The following is a 24,237-nucleotide window of genomic DNA, read 5'->3' as shown; positions in this document are numbered from 1 at the left end:
GGGGGTCCTCCACTCTAGGAACTGTGCCTTGTGTTGGCCAGGGTTAGGCAGTGTTCCTGGCTAAGGAACAGGGCTTAGAGTTGCCCCTGCTTCCTGGTGGCTGACTATGCTTATTCTCTTCCCTGTTGGTGGTAACCAGACCAAGTGACAAAGGAAACTGGCCAATATCGATTGGACGGTACTCAGCACAATAGATGACCGTGAGCTTGCTGAGGACCGCTCTACTGCATGTGTGTTTCTGGGCAAAGAGTTGGAACATCTGAACTTTGTTCGATAAACTGATTCTTTAACATTAGGACTATCACATAAAATAATAGGAGCCAACCAAAGCTTGTAGAGCACTATGTTTCATTATTTTATATGCCATTAAGACAGATTAAAAAATACCCTCTGGGGCTTCCCTGGTGGCACAGTGGTTGAGAGTCCGCCTGCCGATGCAGGGGATGCGGGTTCGTGCCCCGGTCCGGGAGGATCCCACATGCCGTGGAGCGGCTGGGCCCGTGGGCCATGGCCGCTGAGCCTGCACATCAGGAGCCTGTGTTCCGCAACGGGAGAGGCCACAACGGTGAGAGGCCCGCGTACCGCAAAAAAAAAAAAAAAACCTCTGTCAAACTATGATACAGCACCTTCTTATGAATTACAATTTTTCATTTTATACTATGGCAAGAGTCCTTTTAGATCTATTTAGATATAGATTTTTAAATCCTGTTATCACTTCTGTGCATATAGATAAGGGAAAATAAAAGCAAACTAAATTGATTATTTCTAAAACTTCTTCACATTCAAAGTTGAAATCCTCTAAAATCACTTTTTGTCTCAGAGTCATTATTGGCTTTTCTACACAATACCAGCCCCTGTGCCACCAAAAGTGTTGGTGATGCAGCATTTCTTCAAGTGCTCTTGTTGTGTCTCTGGAGTTTTATTCCATCTCATTCTGGAAGCGATGAAGTGCATGCGCAGAAAATACCAGCTTCATCTTGGTTGGGCGTGACTCATTTAATATGCATTCTGGTTTCAAAGATGCGAAAATAAGGAAAAATATGCATCTTAGAATCGATAAAATATGGTATAAGTCAAATTTTTTCCTTTTTTGAGTAAAGGAGTATTTGATGTTTGTATATTATTGAGCCTGGAGGCATTGTATAGAAGAGAAACAGCAGAAATTCCCAAAGTCCACTGAAAATGTTTATTTTTCCATTTTAACTGGCGAATGATGTTATACATAAATTTTTAATGGGAGGTCTATTTTACTTAACCATGGCAACATTTAATAATACTTTATTAGCTAGGTCTTCCTAGATCAGGGATTTCCTGGAAGAATTTAATAGGGAGAGCAAAAGCTCCATATATTTGCAAGGTAAAGTTTCTTCAAGGAGTGTTCCATTTAGTTGTGTACTGAATGAGATTTAAAATGCTATATTTCACTGAGTGTTAATATTGTGCTTCATTATTGATTTAGTGTGAACGCAAGATTTGTGAATGTGAGAAGGGGGATCCAGGCGACCCAGGGCCTCCTGTGAGTATATTTCTGTTTTGAACTTAGGGTCAAGTCAGGAAGTCCTAGCGATGATAGCTCTGCCCTGAAAACACTGGGCTACTTTGTGCTGTTGAAAAGCAGTTGTGTGCAAATAGCAGCAAAAACAGAAACGCTGTTCCTTTCTTTTATTCCTGAAGGGATACATTCTGTCCTTAGAAATAAGCTTGAGATTTTACTGAACTGAATTGAGGGCAGATTTGGTTTAAAATGACGACGTTCTTCCCACGAAGGATATTTCAGCATCACTTCTGATGCAACAATTGAAGCCAGAATTTCTCAAAACTGAAGTGAAAATTTAGAGAAAGAGCTCATACAAATCCTCAGTGCTCTAGACAAAGCCTTATCCTACTTCCACCTAGAAACAAGTGACCTCTCCAGAAATTAACTGTGTCTTCACACTTAGCCAAGTGCAACCCCAAAATGCCTCGTGGGGAGGAAGCTTGTCAGGAAGCTCTGGAAATTAGAGTGAATTGTGTGAAATGGAAGACACCACTTGGCAAACAAAGGTAAATGGCAGGATTTACTAAGATGATTCAATACTTGAAAAGATAATCCCCAAAGGAGTGCTTCCTTTATATTCTGCCCTAATATCTGGTAGATGCCATGTCTGTACTGGGAGGGCATTGGAAATGACATCACAATGACTGGAGATGCTGAATGTTTCTCTAACAGTCACCTTCAGGTGCCTGCACGCTGCTACTTCAGTTTTTTATTTACTTCTGTGATTTCAAACCTTAGAGGTCAAAAGCCCTGTGGAGATATTTCACAAAAATTCATTGATAATGTGTTTGAACTGATGCTTGTATTTGGGGGCAGGGAGGGGAATGTGTAGAGTGAATTTCTTAGACTATAACACATTTTCCCTTGAGTCTTGGGTCCAAAGCCTATACTTTTTCAAATCATTCTACTAATCAAGGCATTAGAAAGAGGGAGTGTTTGTCTTTTTTTTTCTTCAAAATACAAGTTAGATACATTACATGATAACGTGGCAGTCAGTAGAAGCTAATTTTGGCCAAAGCAAAGGTTTAACTTTCCCTTCCTATAAAGTCTTACTTTATACTTATTACACCAAGAGATTGCCAGGGAAGGTTTGCTTGGGATATTCAATTACGTTTTAGAATAAACAGTAAAAAGAAACCTTACAACTGCTGAGCTAATCTATTTCAGTCCCTTAATATTGTTGGAAGAGATTACTGTACCATGTTTTAATAGGGATAGCCATAGAAATATGTTATTTAACATTTATTGAGTGTTCCCAAAACCAGTTCACAGAAAAGCGAGATTTTTGGTGGTTTGAGAATAGGAAAATAAAATGCCTTTCTAGAATAGGATTGAAGAACTCTCTTCTTCCATCTTTTGAGATTCTCTCTTGGACATCAGGAATAGAGAGACATTATCTTTTTTGAGCAAATCTAGAGAATCTGCCATTTCAAGACTGTGCCGTCTTCCTGGTGTGTAGTAAGGGAAAACAGAGTTGAAGCTCTGCTTGGTATGTAAAGTGTTTTTTACAATCATCTCTAATTTTATGGAATGAAGCTGATCAGAAATTAATGTAAGGTGTAGGAAACTAATAGAATGCCTGGCTCCATGTAATCTTTTTTCCCTTTGCCTTCAGGGTACACATGGAAGCCCAGGTATCAAAGGTGAGTGAGGACCTAAAGGAAATCCGGTAAATGAATAAACAGCTTTCACTTAAACCAGTGTATCGCCTTCTAGGTCTACTTAAATAACAAAAATTAAAAAACAAAGGATTGTAATATATGCCAATGCCAAAAATCTGATGATTCCCACGAAGAATACAGGCTGTTTACTTCCTACATCATCTGTCTGGTTTGTGTAAGCTTTTATTTACAAATTCTGAGAAACATATGACCATTTTAGTCAATAAGTTCAGGAAACCTAGGGAGGTGAATAAAGAGAAACTTGTTCTTAAATAATGGAGGCCTAAATTAATTACTACAATGTTCCACGAATCACTAATACATATTCCAGGACAGATTGCTATTGACACTTGTATTTTTTATGGGTTCACTTGATGGGTAACTCACCTACAATAACAATAGGAAAAACACCAGATTGTCTCTTACTCCCAAACCAAGTTCAGGCATTTCTCCAATTCTTTTCTTTGTTACTCATCAATAAAATCCTAGATTAATTAAAAAAAAATCATATCATTGTTGGGATGATGGTCTTCCAAGTTCAAGAGCAACAGAAGGAATCATAGGAGAGAGATTAGCAGATGCAACCATGTGAAAATTTGAGGAAAGTTCGTATATAATGAAAAATAATAATTAAAATAAAGAGGAAAACATATAGGGAAATGTTTATGTCAAAATACAATGGATATTGGGTTAATTGCTATAGTACACAAAGACCTTATAAAATAGATGAGAAACTAATAATTAAATGGTCAAAGGACACAAACAATTTTCAAGACAGGAAATAAATCCAGTGAAAAAAGAAATAGAAAAATGTTTAATTTCACTGGATAATGAATGAAATTTAAAGACAGACAACGAGGTACCCTTTACTACTAATTATTCACATTTTAGAAACTTTGGACTCCAAGCGTGTTGGGTTGTTTTTTGCGAGTGAGGGGAGTAATTTTCTAGTTCACGAGTTTGGTTTTTTCTGTATTTTAAATTATAAAAAACATTTCTTATAGCACTTAACACAGCAATATTAAAACAATAATAACTAGTGATAACAATGTGGTGGTGAAACTGGTTTCCTCTTCATTGCAAAGGTAACTTGGCACAGACACACAAACACTTTTGGAAGCAATTAGGCACTATAAGAAGCATTCAAATATTCAAAATGTTAATGCCAGTAACTCCATTTCTGAGAATACGTTTAGGGAGGTAATGAATAATATAATAAGTTAGGTGCATCAAAGTATTTTTGCCAGTTGTCTGCTTGTCAAAGAAAGGGAATGTAAAGCATCCTTGGGTGGTTTTACAACACACACACACACACACACACACACACACACACCCCTACACTCACCCGCTTTGTATGGGTCTAAATTGATGCCATCATGTCTTCTTTTTGCTTTGTTAAATACCTGTTGTAAGTCTTTGCACACATTTCATTTATTTGGCTTGCAATTTTGTGCCATATAATATATTTTCCTAAGTCTCGCTGAAATCAAGCAATCACTCTTAAGGACATTTTGCAAAACATTCCAAAGCCCCTTGGAGAAAAGCCAGAGGAGCTGGCTCCGAGTGGGTACAATGCTATATTTGAGAACAACGGCTGTGTTGTTAAACTAGGATGCAAGTCTCGGCCTAAGCTGTGAAAATATACCTGGATTCTGCACCCTATACATCTGGCTTCACTCCAAAGGGCAAAGGCTATCTGAGCTGCTATTTTCTTCCCTAGACTGCATGGTGAAAACGTCAATGGTCAAGGTCAAAGATATTTTCCCCATTGGTTTAACGTATTAATCCGGGAAATCTTAATAGTGAATTTTATTGAGCAATCACTCGCTCTGCAGGGCCATGGAATTTTGACTAAGTTTTTTTCTTGACACAGGGTGATGCTCCAAAAGGGGAACCGGGAGAAAGAGGCCCAGGGGTACGTACACAACTGAAATGCCTTCCTAAGAAAGTAATCCCAGGACGCTAAGATTCTGTAATGGATCATTTTGACCCCTGCAATGCAAGTGCAAAAATGATTTATGTCCACGTGTGCTCTTGATGGCTCAGACAGGCAATCAGACAGATTATGATCTTAGAAGTGGAAATGTGAGGAGAAAATACTCTGTCCAAAAGGAGTGATGATGGGACAGGGCGGTCCGCCACATAACATTTCTTGATACTCAAGTTGAGATTTGTGAAAAGCTCAAATAAGAAAAATATTTTGTTTTGCTTCCTGTGTTTTTTTTTAATAAAGAGTAAATTAAAATTCTGGGAGCAGAAGAATTACATAATCTCAACTATCCTTTTGTAAATCCAATTCTACAGGCAAAAGAAGAGATTGTTCTAGTTGATTTATTATCCCTATAATTAGAAGATGTCAAGAGATTGTGTGAGAAATAATTATAGTACATTTCTTCTTTTGCATTGTCCTGGAGAACTGCAGCAGTATAGCAAATAGCAGAGAAATGTACAGTGACTTAAAAGGAGGCTGCGTGGCATTTCTCCTCCCAGCTTTTCCCCTTGGATGAAAGCCCAGGACTCAGACCCAGAGGTTTTAAAAATGGTTCTCTTGGTGTTTTTAACCAATTTCATGAAAAATCCTGATACAAAGTTTGATAATTTCAATGGAAATTCCTTCAGAAATTTGTGTTACTCATTCAGGAAAGACTTCTTAGGTATTTTATATATATAAAGCCTATTGTTATGTGAAAATAAAATTAAGACAAAGCACTTATTTTTGTGAAACGTTCATTATCTCAGAGGAGAGGTAAAACAGCTACAGTATGAAGTGGAATGTCAAAATATTGTAAGAATTTCACACATAAAGTATAATGGGCATTCAGAGGAGACCAGAGCCATCAGGGTAGATTCTACAGAATGACCCTTGAAGGGTGTAGGACTGAGACAGGTAAAGACAGAACAGGAAAGTGGAAGGGGCAGGCATTCTAGATGGAAAGTGCTGTGAGCAGCAACCAGAGGGAGGGCAAAGCGTGGGGAATGGTGAGATGGGGTGCCTAGGGAGGAGTATTGGCAGAGTGGTTGGTCCATGCCGGCTGGAAGGCTGGGCTTTGCAGGGTGATGGGCACCTCCTGAGATTTTAGATGAGGCGTATGGCCCAAGAGCTGTGGATTTGGAAGATTAATCTGGCCTGGCTCTAAAAGCAAAACTGAAGTGGGAACAAGCAGAAGGAAAGAGCACTTTGAAGAAGGTTTGTTGCTACAGGCTGTAGAAGAAGTGACAGGGTCATTAGCTAGAGCTGCTCCAGCCAATGTGAAAGCTGCTGGCCACGTGTGCTTACCGAGCAGTGGAAGAGGCTAGCCGGGGTGGAGGTGTGCTGGAGGAATAAACTACACACTGAATTTTTATGACTTAGTACCAAAAAAAGAGATGTAAAATATCTCATCAATAATTTTTTAATATTGATCACATGTTAAAATGACAGTTTTTGGACCTATTGTGATAAATACAATATATTATTAAAAATTAATTTCACCTGTTCATTCTCGCAATTTTTAAGTGGCTGTTAAGGAATTGAAAATGACATAGGTGGCTCACGTTATACTGGACAGAACTGGGCTACAGTGATGACAAAACAGAGAGGAAGAGAACATTGTGAGAACCAGGAAGGCGTAGAAATGAGGGGATGCGGTGACTAGCTCTACCTCAGATGTTCAGCAAGATTTACTGAACACTTGCCATGCGCTGGGCCCTCTTTTAGGTGCCGGGGATATAGAGGTGAGCAAGGTGGAGAGACCCTGTTTTCATAAAGCGTTCAACCAACAGACAAACAAGTGAGTAAGAACTCCAGTCAGTGAGAGGCTTATGAAAATATAAAACAGGGTCACTAGGGGGTTCTAGGCAGAAAGAGCAGCAAACACAAAAGCTCTGAGGCAGGAGCAAGCTTGGTGGGCCCAGGAAATGCAAAGAGAGACAGAGTTTGAGGAAGAGTGGCGAGGGAGATGAGGCTATGGGGTAGGCAGGGTCTAGATCACACAGCGCCTTGTTGGTCAGGGTCAGGAGAGTGGATCTAAAACTAAGTGCCCTGGAAGCTGTTGGAGGATTTTAACTGGTTGGATTAAAAGAATGGAAGGGGCAAGTTGAGAGCAAAGATGATTATAAATTTTGATTCTGTATGATTTGAAATATGATGGTACCATTCATAGAAATAGGGAAGTCAGAAGCAAATTTTGCAGAGACCAATGAGTACAGTGCTGAATATCTCAAATTTGAATATTTTAAAACTAGTAAGTAAGGTGCCCTGAAAGGAGGAAAGAAAGGGGAGATCAACCAAACAATAAATTGACCAGAGAGTTAGGAAAACAAAACAAAAACCAAAACACAGGGAAAAGAGTATACTATAAAAAGTAATATTCCTTTATTTTTGTAAACTGTATTGGCCCCTTCCGAAATACAGTCTTAACGCTCTTAACATAAAATAATGACAGAATTTTAAATATGGTGGTATATTATAAGCAGTGGAGGGCACCCCAAAATTCCTGAGATTGAAAGTCCAGTCTTTTTTAGTGCTGCAGACATGAACTGTTATTATAAAGAACCCCAATTTAACTATATTAATGTGGCCTTTAATTTCAAGCACAATACTAAACATAAAACCGTTTATGTGAATAAGTATTTCCGACACGGATTAAATTGTAGTGTAACAATTTTTTTGACTAGTTTTACTTTTATTTTCAGTTTCTCAGTGATTGCACATTTGGGGAGAAGTGCTAAAGAATTCCTTTTTACCTTTTGTAAAAAAGTCATACACAGCAAAATTTTGTACTCTGACTCACAAGTAACTACAATCACAGCTTGTTTATTTCATTGGTTTCTCCAGCTCACTTAAAAGATGTCTTACAATTCTATTTTCATACATAGAAACTAGTTGTATGAAAGACATGTGATCACATTAGAAAAAGACTTGCTGTAGCTTAAAGTTGGTAATTTACCAGTCTGTTTAATATTCAGTATTGTGTTACTTAAAGGGTTTATGGGCAGCGACACAATGGAGAAGGCTGTGCAGAATTCCCAAGAGTGACATACAAGAGAAGCAGAAGCACTGGCCCCTTATTTAGCCTGAGATAAAATATAGTAACTTAAAGGTCACTGTCTCACTAAGGTTGACAAAGGAACCATTCATTTCCCGATGTTCTATATTCTAGACCGAATTTGAAAGGAGGATCATAATGGATATAAATATTTACGGACATTTTAAAGGCCATTATCTCAGCTCAGTTTCAAAGCCAATTTTTCTAAACCGTCTCTGTGAAGCATCCTCAGCTGTGACAGTTCACAGTTTAAAAGTCAATATAACAATTTTGAAAGCACTATTATAGGTCGTCACTTCTACAATGAGATTCAGTGTATAGTTTCTCCTTTAGCTTTGGACCAAAGGGTAAGAAATTGGGTTTGAAAAAATATGTGGAACTGAGAATAGAATGTAATAAAAGGAAAAAATAGGTTCTTTTCTTCCCCCTACTATACGCACATTCCCTAAGTGCAGAGAGAAGTGGAAGACCTTACCTTTATACGGTCTTAATTTCCAAGACTATACAGATGTGTTTTGTTGTACTTTATAAATGAAAAACATCAACTACTTCCTCCAACTATGCCTTCTAATATCACATTTTACTTCTCTTTTCTTTTTTAATTAGGGAATCCCTGGGTACAAGAGTGAGAAGGTAAGTTGGTAACAACAAATAGATCAGAATTTCATAAAGAAAAACAGCAACGTAACTGTATTTATATACTTAATAAAAGTTATTTTCCTTTATTTTTGTAAGTCTGGATTCCCAAATTCCTAAGTATATTCTCAACACTGTTAGCATAAAATAATAATAGAACTTAAGATACAGGTGTATGTTATAACGGATGGAAGGAAGCCTAAGATTCCTGAGAATCCAGCCTCTCGTAGTCCTGCAAATACGAATTCTTTTAATAGAGAACCCCAGTTTAATGGTCATGCAATACGGGTATCAAGATCAAAAGTTTCTATGTGCAAATGGATGCAGCAATACTACAATTATGCTGCTGCCTTGGTGCTTAACTTCCTATGAAATGTAGACACAAGACCCTCTCATGGGGCAAAGAGGATCTATCCTGGTTAAGCAGTAAAGAATTACTTAGTTCATTCCATCAGGCACCTGGGTATAGCTTGCAGGGGCAGTAAATTTGACAAAGGTTATGAGTTGGTAGATTATTTTATTATTCTTTGCAAATTACCAATTAGGAAATCAAACTGTTTCCAAAGAAATTAACACGTTAGACTGGGGCTCAGGAATCTTCGAGAGGGTTCAGTGGTTCATAAGTTTAAGCCACTATTATTATATGCTCTCTAGTATCAGATTTTTCTGTCTGAAATCAGAACATAGCCCTCATCATTCATTCTGTCCTACAACCCTCAGACCTGGGCAAGAGGCATGCACTTTACAGGGTCCTGCTCTGGGTCTCCTCCATCCTCCTCATTCATGAGGGAGCCAGGTGTCTGCAGAGTGAGAGGCCCATGTCCCCTTCTCCTGGATCATGCTTTGGGTAACCAAGCCCCTAGAAGTCCCTGCAAAATGGTCTAAGCCTGCTTCAAAGGCACACACGAACCTCCTTCCCATGTCCATCTTCTCCCTAGGCCTGAGGGAAACCAAATGGAAGCTTTGTTGGGGCAGGAGGGGGCTTTGTTGTGCTGTCTGTGGCACACAGACACATACAGCTCCTTTGGCTGTGGGAGGAGCTGGAAGTGGGAGGTAAACTGAGAACTGGGCTGTGGGCTGTGGGCATGGGCCTCCCACATGCACTTCTGAAGAATTCCAAAATTCTCTAACTTTTTACTCCTTTTGGAGATATATTTGTCAAGAAAGGAAGCCAGAACATGACTAGTTTATTAGCTCGATTTGGAACTTTCAGCTACTTAGATAGGTGGTATTTGGGCCTCTGCTTATACTCTTGTTCTGGGCCCTGTAAACATTAGGGGTGAACCTACACACAGGCATATAAATATATCCCTAAACACTGGAAATGTTAGGTCGAAAAGGGGAAGAGTGTAAGAAATGCCATGATTCTGTACTTTGCCATCAGAACCTGGACAACTCAATATCTTAGAGTGTCTGTTTCTTCATCCATATAGAACTGGATTAATACAAGCCTCCCTAATTTACAGGGTGGTTGGAGAATCAAATAGAATAATGGATGTGACAATGTATTTTAAATTATTTGCTGGTCTATAAACATAAGGTGCTATTATAAAGAGATAGGGAACAAGTGATAATATGGGAAAGTTAAAAAACTTTCATGAGGGAAGACATATGGGAACATATGTTTATGTATGACTGATTCACTTTGTTATAAAGCAGAAACTAACACACCATTGTAAAGCAATTATACCCCAATAAAGATGTTAAAAAAAAAACAAACAAAAAAAAACAACAACAAAAAAAACCTTTCATGATTGTAAAACTGTCCTATATATATAGTTGAAGAAAATTTTCCATGCCACCACCATTTTGATTTATACAGTATGCTAATTATCAACACCAGGAAACTCTCTGTGTATTTTTTTTTTTTTTGAAAAGATTCACTTAAACTTCTGGGGAATTATAGATTCACTGGAGGGGCCCTCGTTTGGAAAATACAAGCTGTCGGAGCAAAATGACCCTGAACCGTCGACATTCAAACCAGAATTTCACCAGGATAAACAGCGTCAGAAATCGAGGCTGGGAACAGAGCTAATCTGTTCAGTTTTTTCTGAAGCACTTGCTCTTGGGAACTTTGTAACTCTGACCATGCCACAGGGATTACTGAGCCCATCAAAAAAGAAAACGCCTTTGCAGAGGCGAATAACATGAGTACAGTATCTTCATTGATGGGAATCTGCCCCCATGCCGATGCTGTTCCTCAGGACCCTATAGCTAACAAATCTGTCTGGACAAATGGAACGTGAACTCTAGCCCAAAGAATTTTGAGCATATTTATGGTACTTTTCTGTTTTATATTTTGGTGGTTGACTCATTGTATTTCCATCCAACATTCTTCAATTAATTGCTTTCTAATTGATTCTTCAAGAGCGATTTTCCATTTGCATTCAGCAATGAATGTTCAACTTGTTTTAAGTGAAAGCTCAGTTTTTCCTGGGTCAGTTTGACTCACAATATGATGTGGAGAGAGAACAGATGGCTTTTGTTTTTTTTTAACTTTTTATTTTATATTGGAGTATAGCCGATTAACAATGTTGTGATAGTTTCAAGTGCACAGCAAAGGGAGTCAGCCATACGTATGCATGTATCCATTCTCCCCCAAACTCCCCTCCCATCCAGGCTGTCACATAACACTGAGCAGAGTTCCCTGTGCTATACAGTAGGTCCTTGTTGGTTATCCATTTTAAATATAGCAGTGTGTACATGTTGATCCCAAACTCCCTGACTATCCCTTCCCCCTACCCTTCACCCCGGTAACCGTAAACAGATTGCTTTTGAATAGAGACATAGCTGGATCTAAAAATTGTACCTCCCTCTTGCCTGCCCCCCGTGCCAGCAATACCCCATGCAGGGCCCTAGGCAGAAGTGTCAGGTTAGTGGAAAGTAACTTGAAGACCATGGCAGTGTACCCTGTTCAGCTTTGGGTGGCTGAGGGAGAACACGGACTTGGGAGCCTAACAGACTCAAGCATGTGGTCATGGGGAAGCTACTTAATCTCCCTGAGCCTCACTTGCCTTGTGTATGAATGGAGATACATACACCTTGCAAGGCTGTTGTGGTGATCACCAATAACGTCAAGACTTTGGCACATACTCTGCATCCATAACTGGTGGTCACAATTATGATATTCCTTCTCAGAGCAAAGTGTGGTCTGCACGTTGGCAGTCAATCTGTGAACTATTTGTTGCTATTTTGTGATGAGATGAAGCTTGCACAAGAATATAAGTCCACTGTATCACTAAACATACTGCTTAGCTCAGCTGACATTTATTTTTCATAGCAAGACTTCCCTAATGAAGGAAGCAGGGCAGTGATGAACATTCTAGTGCAAGTTCCTTATGTAGTGGCACTTTGAGTTGCATGCTTTAGAGGAGCACAGAGATAATAAGCAGCAGCAGAAACAGAAACTAGTAGTGAGGACACCAGCCTAGGAGTCATTGGCCGGCATGGACATTTACATAAATCATTTAACCCCCCCAACTGAACTGCCCTATCTTAAAAATATGAATTGCTTCGAGGCTCAGAAAAAATATAGATATGTATGAATACACTTTGAAAAGTCTAACTTCAGTTGTTTTTCTAATTGACCTTGTTCCTTGTTAGTTCTAATTATTAGAAGTCTTGGAAGTCTGATATAGTGGATTTGTATTCAGAGGCCCCAATTCTCATTCTATCTGAGCAAGTTACTTAACCTTTTTAAATCACAAATTTTCAATCTGTGAAACTGGGCTAATAATATCTACCTCAGACAGTTAATGTCAGATTAACTGACATAATGTCTGTAAAATAACATTAATAATAAACGGGAAAGCATAATTTAAATGTTAATTTGTTTTTCCGTTAGTATTCCAGGAAAGGCAGGACAGCAGTCTGCGGTGATGGAAAACACACAGCATGCTTGTCGCCATGCCCAACTCTCTCTCTCACCGCAGACCTTGATCATTCATCATGGCTCCTTTCTCCACCAAGTCAGGACATGCTCTCAGAATCTCTCTCTCACAGTTCTCTAGGCAAACACTACTAATTGATCAAAGTTGGTGCTCAGGCTGGAGCATGTGGTGTTGTGGAAAGAATAGGGACACGGAGTCTGAGTAGACCTGGGCTGAGACCTGATTCTTCTTACTAGCTCTAGGATGGAGCAAAGTTACCTTGTTGAGCTTAAGTTTCCTCATTTATAAAATAAGATGAAGGTGAAGGGGATTATGAGGTACAAACTGCCAGTTATAAAATAAATAAGTCACAGGGATGTAATGTACAGCACAGGGAATATAGACAATATTTTGTAGTAACTTTGGATGGTGTGTAATCTATAAAAATATTGAATCGCTATGTTGTACACCTGAAACTAATATGATATTGCAAGTCAACTATACTTCAATAAGAAAAGACATCTATGGATCAAATTGAAAAAAAGGAATTGTAAAACTAATCTCATTGGGGTATAGTGTGGATTCAATTAAATCACATATGCAAAGGGTACATAAAATATGGTAGGTGCTCATTAAACCTTATTTTCTTTCCTCTAATTTGATCCATGTCTCAAAAATGTTAAACCTCATTAGGTGGTATCACTAATTTGATTGTGTTAAGAATGACTCATGGGTAAAATTTTTCAGAGTTCAATGCCCAAACAACCCACAGTATTGAGGATAAAACTGTGTATAACTCATCAGACTCCTCATGTCATAAGATTCTGCTGGGAATCTTTTAAAAAGAATCCGAACACTGAATGACTGCAAATGTCTTCTTATTTCATGTATTCATTTTTTTAGGGTGAACATGGAGAATGCAGTAAACCAGGAATAAAAGGTAACAAAGTAAGGAACTTGTTTTTAAAATGCTAACAGCTGTGATCCCTTTGGGACTGAGTTTCCTTAAGAAGAAATTCCTGGATTCATAATGTTGCTCTCACTACTGGAATTAGAGTCATCGGCTCAATTTTCACATCTGTAAAACATGAAGCAAAAAACAAATCCATCCCTAACTTTATTTAATGGAGCCCCCAAAGGCCTTTCTTACAGACCATTAAGACTTTGCCTTGTGGCACCCTAACCTTTGAGGCCAGGCCCACTAATTGTTATGGTGAAAAGAATAACTTAACTAGCAAAGTCAATTCAAGCTCCAGTTGGGTCAAAGGAGAATTGTTTTCCAGATGTAAACGCTGAGAACAAGCACCTTCCAAAGTAAAGTGAAGAACTCGATGAAATAGGTTAATGAAATACTTTTCAGTAATGTGGAAGAACTAGACACAGATAAGGATTTGAAAATGCAGCAAGCCACAGAAATTGGGTAGTTATTTACCTTTCATTAAAAAATAAATATGAATAAAATATGTAAACTGGAGACAATATTAAATGTTAAGGAGTTCCTTAATGGACCAGAAATACATAGAGAGTATATTTGAAACATGATAAAGGGTTCAAAAAAGTAGAGTAAAAGTAAATCGTTTTCATTATAGTTAAGAACTGTTACCAGCATGCCACCAAGATACCAAAGTCTTTCAATATCTATCTTTTAATTATGGGAAGAGTCAAGGAGAGAAAACGAGGAGGAAGGTGAAAAGAAAAGGATAAAATAGTGACACTGGCCTATGTAACTAAACACTTTAAATAGGCTGAGACTTTCTGAAAGCTTTTAAACTACTGTAGAGTTAAAGGTCAGATGAATCTGAAAAATGTAGGCTTGGTAATTATCTCTGGACAAAATGAAAGGTGTGATAATGAATGGATTCTTCCTGGAGAATAACTGAAAATGGGAGATGGACATAGACTTGAAAATACAGAAGAATGGACACACTGAACAAAAATGAGTCAAAAAATAACTGGAGACACTATTTGAAATAAAAATGGCTGACAAAGATTTAACACAGTTCATTGACTAAGATGGCAGGGATTGTTAAATGCCCTATTATTTTCTGTGCTAAAAAGAAAGAAAAAATACTGCCCATTAGAAATGTAAGGTGCAACTGATTGTACGATGTATCCCAATTTCAGAGATGTAAAAATCTGAAAAAATGCATGTCTAAGGTCAATGAAATATAGTGCCCTTGATGTGAAGAGTTCATGTAAGTTTACACATAAAACGTACAAAGAACACAAAGCAACATAAAAGAGGAAATATACATGGGTAATAAATGAAAAAATTATCCAAACACATAAGCAATCAGGTAAGTAAAATTAAAACATTAAAATATTACTTCACCTATCAAATTAGCAAGCATTGAGATAATATATAATACTCAGTATTGATGGAGATATTGTAAGATGAAGATGCACTCTCTATACTCAGGTAGTGAGAATGGAAATCTAAACAAAATTTATGGAGGAAATTTTTACTTTTTCTTTCCATATATGGTGTGAGAGACAAAAGAGGGTGAATGAGAGCCTTAAATGTGCTTACAGTCTCTGTGTCAGTCATCTTCTTCTAGGAAATTATCCTTAGGAATGAATCAGAAGTTGAACAAAGATTTATACACAAAGATATTCACTATACTATTGTTAACAATAGAAATAATCAGAAACAACTTAAGTGTCAAAACTAGAGAAATGAGTAGCTATGACAGAATCATATTCTTGGATATTATTGTTTACTAAGAGTTTTTAATGACATGGAAAAATATTTTTGATAGAATGGAAGGCCAGATAAGTAGGATACAAAATTGGATATACATTTTGATCAAATTATTTAAAGAAAGACCTACTGGATGAAATAATAATATTGGATGAAAATATGCCTAAAATGTTAACATCTGTTGCTGTTAGAAATTTACTTTTTTCTATAATTGTCAAAGTATGTCTATTATAAACAGGTTACATTTTGGTAATCAGAAAAAAAGTGGAAATCTGAGAAAAGAGAGACTAGATAATATTATACTGTCACAAAAACAAACTTTAAAGGGCTTCCTAGTTATGGGACATATTGAAATATTTTCTTTTAGAAGAGTGTTGAGTATAAGTTGTGTTTTGCCAAGTTCTATGTATTGAAGATGGGCAAGAGAGTGATCTAGACATTGTGGAAACTCACAAAATTTTTTTTTTAAATTAATTTAATTAATTTATTTTTAGCTGCACTGGGTGCTTGATACTGCTCACAGGCTTTCTCTAGTTGCGTCGAGCGGGGGCTACTATTTGTAGTGGTGTGCAGGCTTCTCATTGCGGTTGTTTATCTTGTTGCGGAGCCCGGGCTCTAGGCGCACGGGCTTCAGTAGTTGTGGCACGTGGGCTCTATAGTTGTGACATGGGGGCTCTAGAGCGTAGGCTCAGTAGTCATGGCACACGGGCTTAGTTGCTCTGCGGCACGTGGGATCTTCCCGGACCAGGGCTCGAACCCGTGTCCCCTGCACTGGCAGGAGGATTCTTAACCACTGCGCCACCAGGGAAGCCCACTAAATTGTTAATTTAACTGACATTGCCTTGCTGAAAGGAAACAATATTCCACCAAGTTTGTTGCTTTCTAAGGATTCTTAAGAAATAAATTTTTAAAATTCTGATCAAAATGTCAATATACAGGCAAAGGACTTAACCTAAAATTGTGTTTTCATGGAGTTTGTTTACTAGAGAAAAGTTTACTAACAAGTTGGCTTGTTAATTAGGGTCGTTTTGTTAACAGTGAATTTGTTGGCTTTGATGTTTGCATAACCTGGGAAGACTGGCCATTACTGGGAACACAGTTCCTTCTCTTTCCACGTAAAATCATTGCAAATTGAATGGATATTTAGAGCAACTTACCGTTCATTTTATTCCACAGGGATCCCCAGTGCCAAGTGGACCAAAGGGACCCAGAGGACTTCAGGTAAGGAGGCGAAAACCAAATCTAAGTCTGTATTAGAATACCTAGGGAGCTTTGGAAATCTCTGTGCCCACATGCACCCTCTACCAATTCAGTCAGAATGTCCAGGGATTGGAGTCAGGCATCAGTATTTTTCAAGATTCTCAGGTGATTCCAATGTGAGACAAAGTCTGGAGACTGGTGCTCTAATATTTTGAATAACTAACGCAGGCTCCTTCAAAGATAGGTGCCGGCAGGTGAGTCTACTTAGTGAGTAGCTGAAGGGATAAAAGTTAAAAAATTAGAGTTTAGGAAGATGAATAAAGTCAAAGCATTTAGGGCTTCCCTGGTGGCGCAGTGGTTGAGAGTCCGCCTGCCGATGCAGGGGACACGGGTTCGTGCCCCGGTCCGGGAAGATCCCACATGCCGCGGAGCGGCTGGGCCCGTGTGCCACGGCCGCTGAGCTTGCACGTCCGGAGCCTGTGCTCTGCAACGGAAGAGGCCACAACAGTGTGAGGCCCGCGTACCGCGCAAAAAAAAAAAAAAAAAAAGTCAAAGCAGTCAAAAGCAGGATGTAACAATGTTGGCATTGCTGCTCTAATGCAATAGGAAAAGCTATGCATTTTATCTAAATTACAGCATCTGTATTATTCCATCATGATAAGCAGTAACTGCTCAATAACACGGAATGATTCTTTAAAGCATTTATTTTAGACTTATCCCAGGGATTTCAGAAAATAATTGGATCCGTTTTTCCAGTCTGGGGACTTGCCTTGTCTAAAGCTGTAATGGGAAGAGGGTGTGTATATGTGTGAAGAACTAATTTCAGCATTTCAAAAAGTCTACTGAAAATTATACCTTTACCCAAAATTTCCTAGATGGCATCTAGTTGACCATCAACGCCTTTCTTCTGGTCTGAAATTGTGTCAGGACAGGGGAGTAACTCTGATTATCACAGGTCATTGGAAACTCCAACTTACAGTTATATATGCCTTAGATATATATTTTTAAAGTTGCTGTTTAGTCTTTCCAAAAAGGGGTCCAGCACAGGAATAATGTTGGAAACGCAGGTTTAAAAAACAAACACCTCATTAATAAATGTTTGCTCTCAGTCTAGATACTATTTTAGAAGCTGTGTGTTTGACACAAGGAATTTTATCTCATTCCATTTCTCAATCGTGTGTAACCCCAACTTAACTCTGACTTAGATAGTCTGACTTCTAACTCCAGGATCTCTAGGGACCCTAATGAATGATTCATTCCTGATTGGCCTTCTGTACACAGAACTAATTCTTGGTTTTCATCTTGGAGCAGGGCATTACTGGACTTCCAGGGGATCCAGGCCCGAAGGGGTTTCAAGACAATAAGGTAATCATACCCGTTGATTATAGACAGGCAGAGTGCCTTTCCCCTAGTGAGCTATGGTAATACACGTTTTTATTAGGCAGAAGTCAATGGATTCTTTGAGGACGAATCTTTGGAAATACATAATAACCTGCAGGTGTTATACACAGAATCATGTTTAAGTACATGCAGGAAGTCAGTGTCATAGTCTTTTCATTTATTATGATTATTTTATTCAAAGGGGCATTATTAAATATAAGCCATTATTTCTGCAGTGTTTCCATCTTACTCCTGCCCTTTTAGTCATTTTATGACTCACTAGAAACTGAAAAGTAGTAATAAGCAACACAATTCGAATCACTCTATTTCCCACAGGTAATGTCAACTCAATACATAGTTTATAAGAGAAGGGGATTTATAACTGTCATACCAACAAAAATTAAACTTTTTTAAATTGTGAGGGTGTAGTCTCTATCAATACCAGCCTTGTAATGTCATTCCACAGGTAACCAGGCAAGACGTATAGGGAGGGATTGAAAAAGAACCAGATGGAACCAAAAGTTGAGATAGAAGGGATCTTTATCTTTAAAAGACCTGTTTATAAGACTCCGTTTTCCAGTGAGAGTGGCCATTAATTTGCTGAAAACAAGCGTTTTAGTGCCTTTTTAACGCTTCTCAGTGCTTAGTAAATTCCACAGATATAGTAAATATCTAATAAACGGAGTTAGTGACTGGAGATCTGTGGAATTTGTGGCAGTAATAACAGCAGACAGTACTGTCCCCAGAGGACCCTAGATAAAGCCAATATTTTAAGGGTGCTATTAAATTTAAGTTGTGGGGAGCAGTTGGGTTACTTGACTGTTCTTTTTTCCAGAGAGAGGTAAGGGAGTGACACGTATACTATTTTTAATGACAATGTGTGATTTCCTGGGGCAGTTTTAATTGGCAAATTAAAATAGAATGAGCTTCTCAGTGGGCGTGTGCTTACGGTTGTCTGGGGAAACTGTCTTTTCCAGTCCTTGACTATGATAAATTCTCTCTGGGCGAAAGAACTGGCTCTTCTGAATACTGAGTAGAAGTTTTTGCAAAATTGCTTTGGCTGTAGGTAAAATCCTGCAGCAAGGAAAAGAAAATATTTTGACAGTCCACACTTATTTCTAGGATCCTTTGGTTACCTAGGCTGATAATTTTCACATGTTTGTGAAAAAGAGGCTTAAAATCAGGGATCAGGTTTGGAGTTTGCAACAGTGATAGAATTATAGATTGTTTGAGCTACAAGGGATATTAGAAATCATACTGGCCCAAAGTTTTCATTTTGGAAAATGAGAAGTCTGGAAATCAGGGCATCTGCGGAGGTGCTGGGCTGGGAGCAGGGCATGCAGCTTCGGGAGATGGGTGATGTCAGTTCATAAAAACGTGCCATCGTTTGATCAATTCTCTTCATGTCTTATACAATTACTACTCAGATTTTTCTTTCAAAGTGGATTTATTTCCACAGAATTTAGCTTTTAATTCTAAGAATGCATTAATTCTTAGAATAAATAATGAGTCAAGTGTATTGGGGGAGGCTGTAATTTTCTGACATAACACTTCATGCTCGACTTTCACATCATCATCATAAAAGGAGTCACTCTTCCAAAGGTATCTGAGGACTTCAACTTTCCAAGGGCCTCGCTTTTAAAAAATTCTTTTTTTCAAAAATTTTGGTGAAGATATTTAACGTAAAATTATCACAGGTTTAAAATCACAAAATTCACTGCCAGGTGAACACAAAAAATTCGTTGTCAGTTAAAAAGATGTCAGTATCTAAAGAATATTGGGGGGTTTCCCTAGTGGCACAGTGGTTGACAGTCCGCCTGCCGATGCAGGGGACACGGGTTCGTGCCCCAGTCCGGGAAGATCCCACATGCTGCGGAGCGGCTAGGCCCGTGAGCCATGGCCGCTGAGCCTGCGCGTCCGGAGCCTGTGCTCCGCAACGGGAGAGGCCACAACAGTGAGAGGCCCGCGTACCACAAAAAAAAAAAAAAAAAAAAAAAGAATACTGGGGGTTCTTGGTAGGGAGTGAGATGGGAGTAAGCTTCTCATTTTTCTCCTAGTTATATTTTTGTCTTAATGTCACAGATTTAATGGTCTCTTGACTGTTACTTGGAGACTATTACTAATTTCTACCCCTCTTTGGATCTGTCAACCAGAGACGCATGTCACATTCATTAATTGTCTTAGGTTTTATACATTTATTCTTGTATTGTCTTAAAAGTCAGGTTTCAGGGAATGGCTTCATCTTGCATGCCAGAATGTACTTCTAAATCTTAAAAACTTAATAAACTATTTTTTTGCTCAATCTGGAAACAATGTTTTATAGTGACATTTCTTTTTATCCATTACCATTTTATTACAAAATGGTTTTACGATATTGCTATTGCAATTCGTGCCAAAAAAAAAAACCTTTAAAATTCAGTAATTCTGTATTTTCCAATGGACACAGGGAGGATTATTATTTTGAAGCTTCTAAAATAACAGATAGCACTTACTTAGTGTATATTTACTATGCACAGATACAGTTCTAAATACCCATTTAAGATAACACCACCTTCTGAGGCATGATCTATTCTCACTCCCACGGTATAGATTAGGCTACTATGGCACAGAGAATTTAAGCAATGGATTCAAGTCTACACAGCTAGGAAGGGACAGAGCCAGGATTCAAACCCAGCCAGTCTGCTCTTAACCACCATATTATATCTATCTTCTTAGGAAAACTGCTGAATTTCCTACATAGTCAACCTGAGATAAATGCCTTTCTTTTGGACAGTATGGAAATTGCATCTTTCTACCCCCTCTAGTGTACTCTGGCTGGAAACAGAAGTCTGTTGAGAGTGCACTTCTACTTGGTTATAATGTTCATCTGAAAATGCAGGAAAAGAAGGAAAGGAATCTCATGGGAATAAGAAACCAGTAATGTGCATTTTCAAATATTTTGTCTCTTATGAGACCTTAAAATAGAAAATTTGGACTTGTCACATTTGCAAAGATTCCATGGGAGTTTCTAGATAGGGCCTGTCTATGAATTTGAATTTATGAATAGTCTCTCTCATGAGCGACAATCCCGTTCTGTTGCTCTAGTGGTTGGGTTTTCTTCATCAAAGGGTTTGCAGAAAAGGTGGCCAAAGAATGAAAGGAAAAAATAGCATGTGAGAAATTAAGGAAAAATGTGATTCTGGCCCTATTTCACAAATCACTTCTGTCATTAGTATTTTCCGTATGTAAAGTAGTATTCTGTCCTAAATGACCTTGTTGCTTTAGAAACAAAACATAGATGTTTCTCAGAAGGAAGCCACCTCAGCCTCTCCCATACATGAGGGTCAAGAGTGGTATTCATAAGAAGAACATCCCATCAGTCTCTAAAATCAATTAGAACTATAATCACGCAAGTATCTGAGAAGCCATACCCCTAGGACCAAACTGGCAATGTCCTTAACAAGAGAGCACGGTGCCCCTTCTCAGTAAAAACTGAGGGCCTAAGAACCCTACGCCACCTTCCAAGGGCTGGTGTGGTGGTTCAGGTGGCAATCCCATCTGGCCATAGAATGGGCCCTCCAATAACGAGAAAGAATGGCTCAAGACTGGCAGGCCTCTCAAATCACAGAGAACAAGTAACCAAAATTAGTTTTGAACAAATAAACACAGTAGAATGCTGGATGTGCCAGGCCCACATTAGGTAATTTTTGCCATTTCTTTTTTTTTTGCGGTACGCAGGCCTCTCACTGTTGTGGTCTCTCCCGTTGCGGAGCACAGGCTCCGGACGCGCAGGCTCAGCGGCCACGGCTCACGGGCCCAGCCTCTCCGCGGCATGTGGGATCTTCCCAGACTGGGGCACGAACCCGTGTCCCCTGCATTGGCAGGCGGACTCTCAACCACTGCGCCACCAGGGAAGCCCTTTGCCATTTCTTGATGTCCTTCTGAGGTTATTTCTGAAGGGTGTTTTCTTCTCAAGTCTCATCCAAATCTACTCTTCCCAAGACCCTCTTTGTGCTCTAGGAGGAAGCACTGCTCACTGTGGCCTGAGCAGGAAATAGCTTGTGACACGTTGAAGCATCCTAGCATGAGAGCTTCGGTGCTAGGGCCAAAAGGGCATTAGGAATTATCCCTGACGTATTTCTCCAAGGCAAAGCAGCACGTGTTAATCCTCAAACAATTTAAAAATACAGTGATATTTATGTTATATAGTAATTTATCTTAATAGACGTATTGCCTCCCTTCTTCTAACTTCTTCCATTGTTCTGCTCTAGAGCGCTCATACATTTTCTGCAGGGCTTTTCCCCCCTAAGTGTTTTCTTCTCATGCTACACTCAAGTATAAGAAACTCAAAGTCCTCTTACTTTATGTTCAGTTTAGCTTCTGAGATGTTAAGAAAACTCATAGGGAAATAGCACCAGTCCGGTCCAGTTTAATAAATGGATATGGTCAGGGTAAATAATCTCCAGTGAATCAAACATCCAGCCCACATCCAAAATAAACAACAGACCTAGTATTAGTGAGTAAGTGAAACTTTAAAGGAAGTAAATGAGGGCAAATGAAGAAGCACTTAGTCCACTCGAAAGCTCTGCGCTGCACATGATCCTTGGACACCCTACTCCTCCTTACCTAGCTCTGTCACACTTCCATACCATTTTTTGAGGTTCCCAAGCATGGTAGATAATTTTTTTTAGTAGTTGGTGTTCTTATAAAGAAATTAAGTAAATGAGAGCTAAATGTACAGATCCTGAAATTAAAATTGTCAACCTAGTAAACATCCCTACACATCATCCTGTTTTCTTCAAAATGCTCTATGAAAAGAGGTTAGTTTTTAAAACAGGGATGTCTGTCAACCTTTGACATAGCTATTAGGAATGCGTATGTATTTTGGTAACTGAAAGAGTACTAATCAAGTTTCCTTTTAGTTTCCGTGCATTATAATTTTAAACATTGCCAGTCTTCTTTCAAATATGAACCATTGGCAAGAGAATTAGATAGATATGTACACGTCCATCACTGTTTTTGAAAAATCCAAAGCAGAGAATCTAGGGACAATGGGTCAGGAGTACTGCTATGATATCTGAGAAAAAAAATTATTATATCTACACTCACACATGTTTAAGATAAGCAACAAATAAATATTTGCTGAATGAACGAGGAAATAGTCTTAAATGGAATGAGCTGTCAACAGTATCATACTGCAGACAGGTCAAATAGGCAGGACCTATGCAGTCACTTAGATTGTCAATTTTGCAGGTTTTGGAAACCTGTGAGAGATTGGGGAGGTGACAATGGATTGTGGAAGGAATCAGAGAGAAGGGTGCAATAGCCAGGAATTTTGACCATTCTTCCAAGATATCTGGATAATAAATAGAAACAGGAGAGTGTAGAGGTAATCCATCAGAAGCGTCTTGTGCATTTAATAACCTAATGCGTTATTTGTAATTCCGTTTTCTTCTAAGAGAGGCATGGAGGCTTGGAACTTAATTTTTTTTTTTTTTACAGTTTCAGATATACAAGTTAGAGTCTTATGTTTTCTATAATGTCACTATTTTCACTAGAACAGATATATCATTAATGAAGATTTAGTAGTTTTAAAAATTCATTCTTTAGTTTTGCCATTATTTGAATATCAATGCTTGATTTGACTTAAAGTTAGCTTAGCAGCTTTAGTAGGTCAACCTACTGAACATAAATATTTCAACTGTGGTTTGGAAAGAGTTCAAATACCACAAATATGAAGAACTACGAAGAAGCGGAAACTTTCTCCTTAAACTAGAATGTTGTGTAGTTTTATTTCAGCTCTCACACAACTCAAAAGCCTGAAAATCCCCTAACATCATGATGTTGCTTTCAACCACTAAAAAAAAATCATGATTTCTAATAGGATATAATTCCTCATAACTTGACGGGAAGGAAATCAGGTGAAACATGTAGACATCAACAATCCCTAGTACAGAATAATCAAACAGAAAACTTTTTTTAAGTTCACAGCTCTCAATACAGAATGACTATATTTTTGGCTTCATGAAAAGTATTTTTGAGTCCAGGGTATTCAAACACGCCAGATTTTCCAGTTGTCCAAACCCAATAATGGGCCTTCTGGTTCTCCTGGCAGGCTAACACCTTTGAACAAGGTTGCGACTGCTCAGTGTATAGCAGTGCGAAGAGAAGAATCCCTTTACAATTTTAATTACAAATATCTGTCTAATGCAGAATCAGAGCCAAGCTGCCAAACTATGTGGCTGTT

At 38.5% G+C, this 24,237-nt stretch overlaps 1 protein-coding gene across 1 annotated transcript in view; it reads left to right on the top strand.

Moving 5' to 3' along the window:
• Positions 1-24,237, top strand: part of COL28A1 (collagen type XXVIII alpha 1 chain) — a 159,246-nt gene that overhangs the window by 8,041 nt on the left and 126,968 nt on the right. The window contains 7 exon segments of the mRNA XM_060305008.1: positions 1,460-1,516; positions 3,153-3,206; positions 5,072-5,113; positions 8,832-8,858; positions 13,634-13,678; positions 16,608-16,652; positions 17,943-17,996. Of these exon segments, the coding sequence (XP_060160991.1) occupies positions 1,460-1,516; positions 3,153-3,206; positions 5,072-5,113; positions 8,832-8,858; positions 13,634-13,678; positions 16,608-16,652; positions 17,943-17,996 (324 nt within the window).

Source organism: Globicephala melas, chromosome 9, assembly GCF_963455315.2.
Source record: "Globicephala melas chromosome 9, mGloMel1.2, whole genome shotgun sequence".
Taxonomy (NCBI): Eukaryota; Metazoa; Chordata; class Mammalia; order Artiodactyla; family Delphinidae; genus Globicephala; species Globicephala melas.
This window is presented reverse-complemented; position numbering and strand designations above follow the sequence as displayed.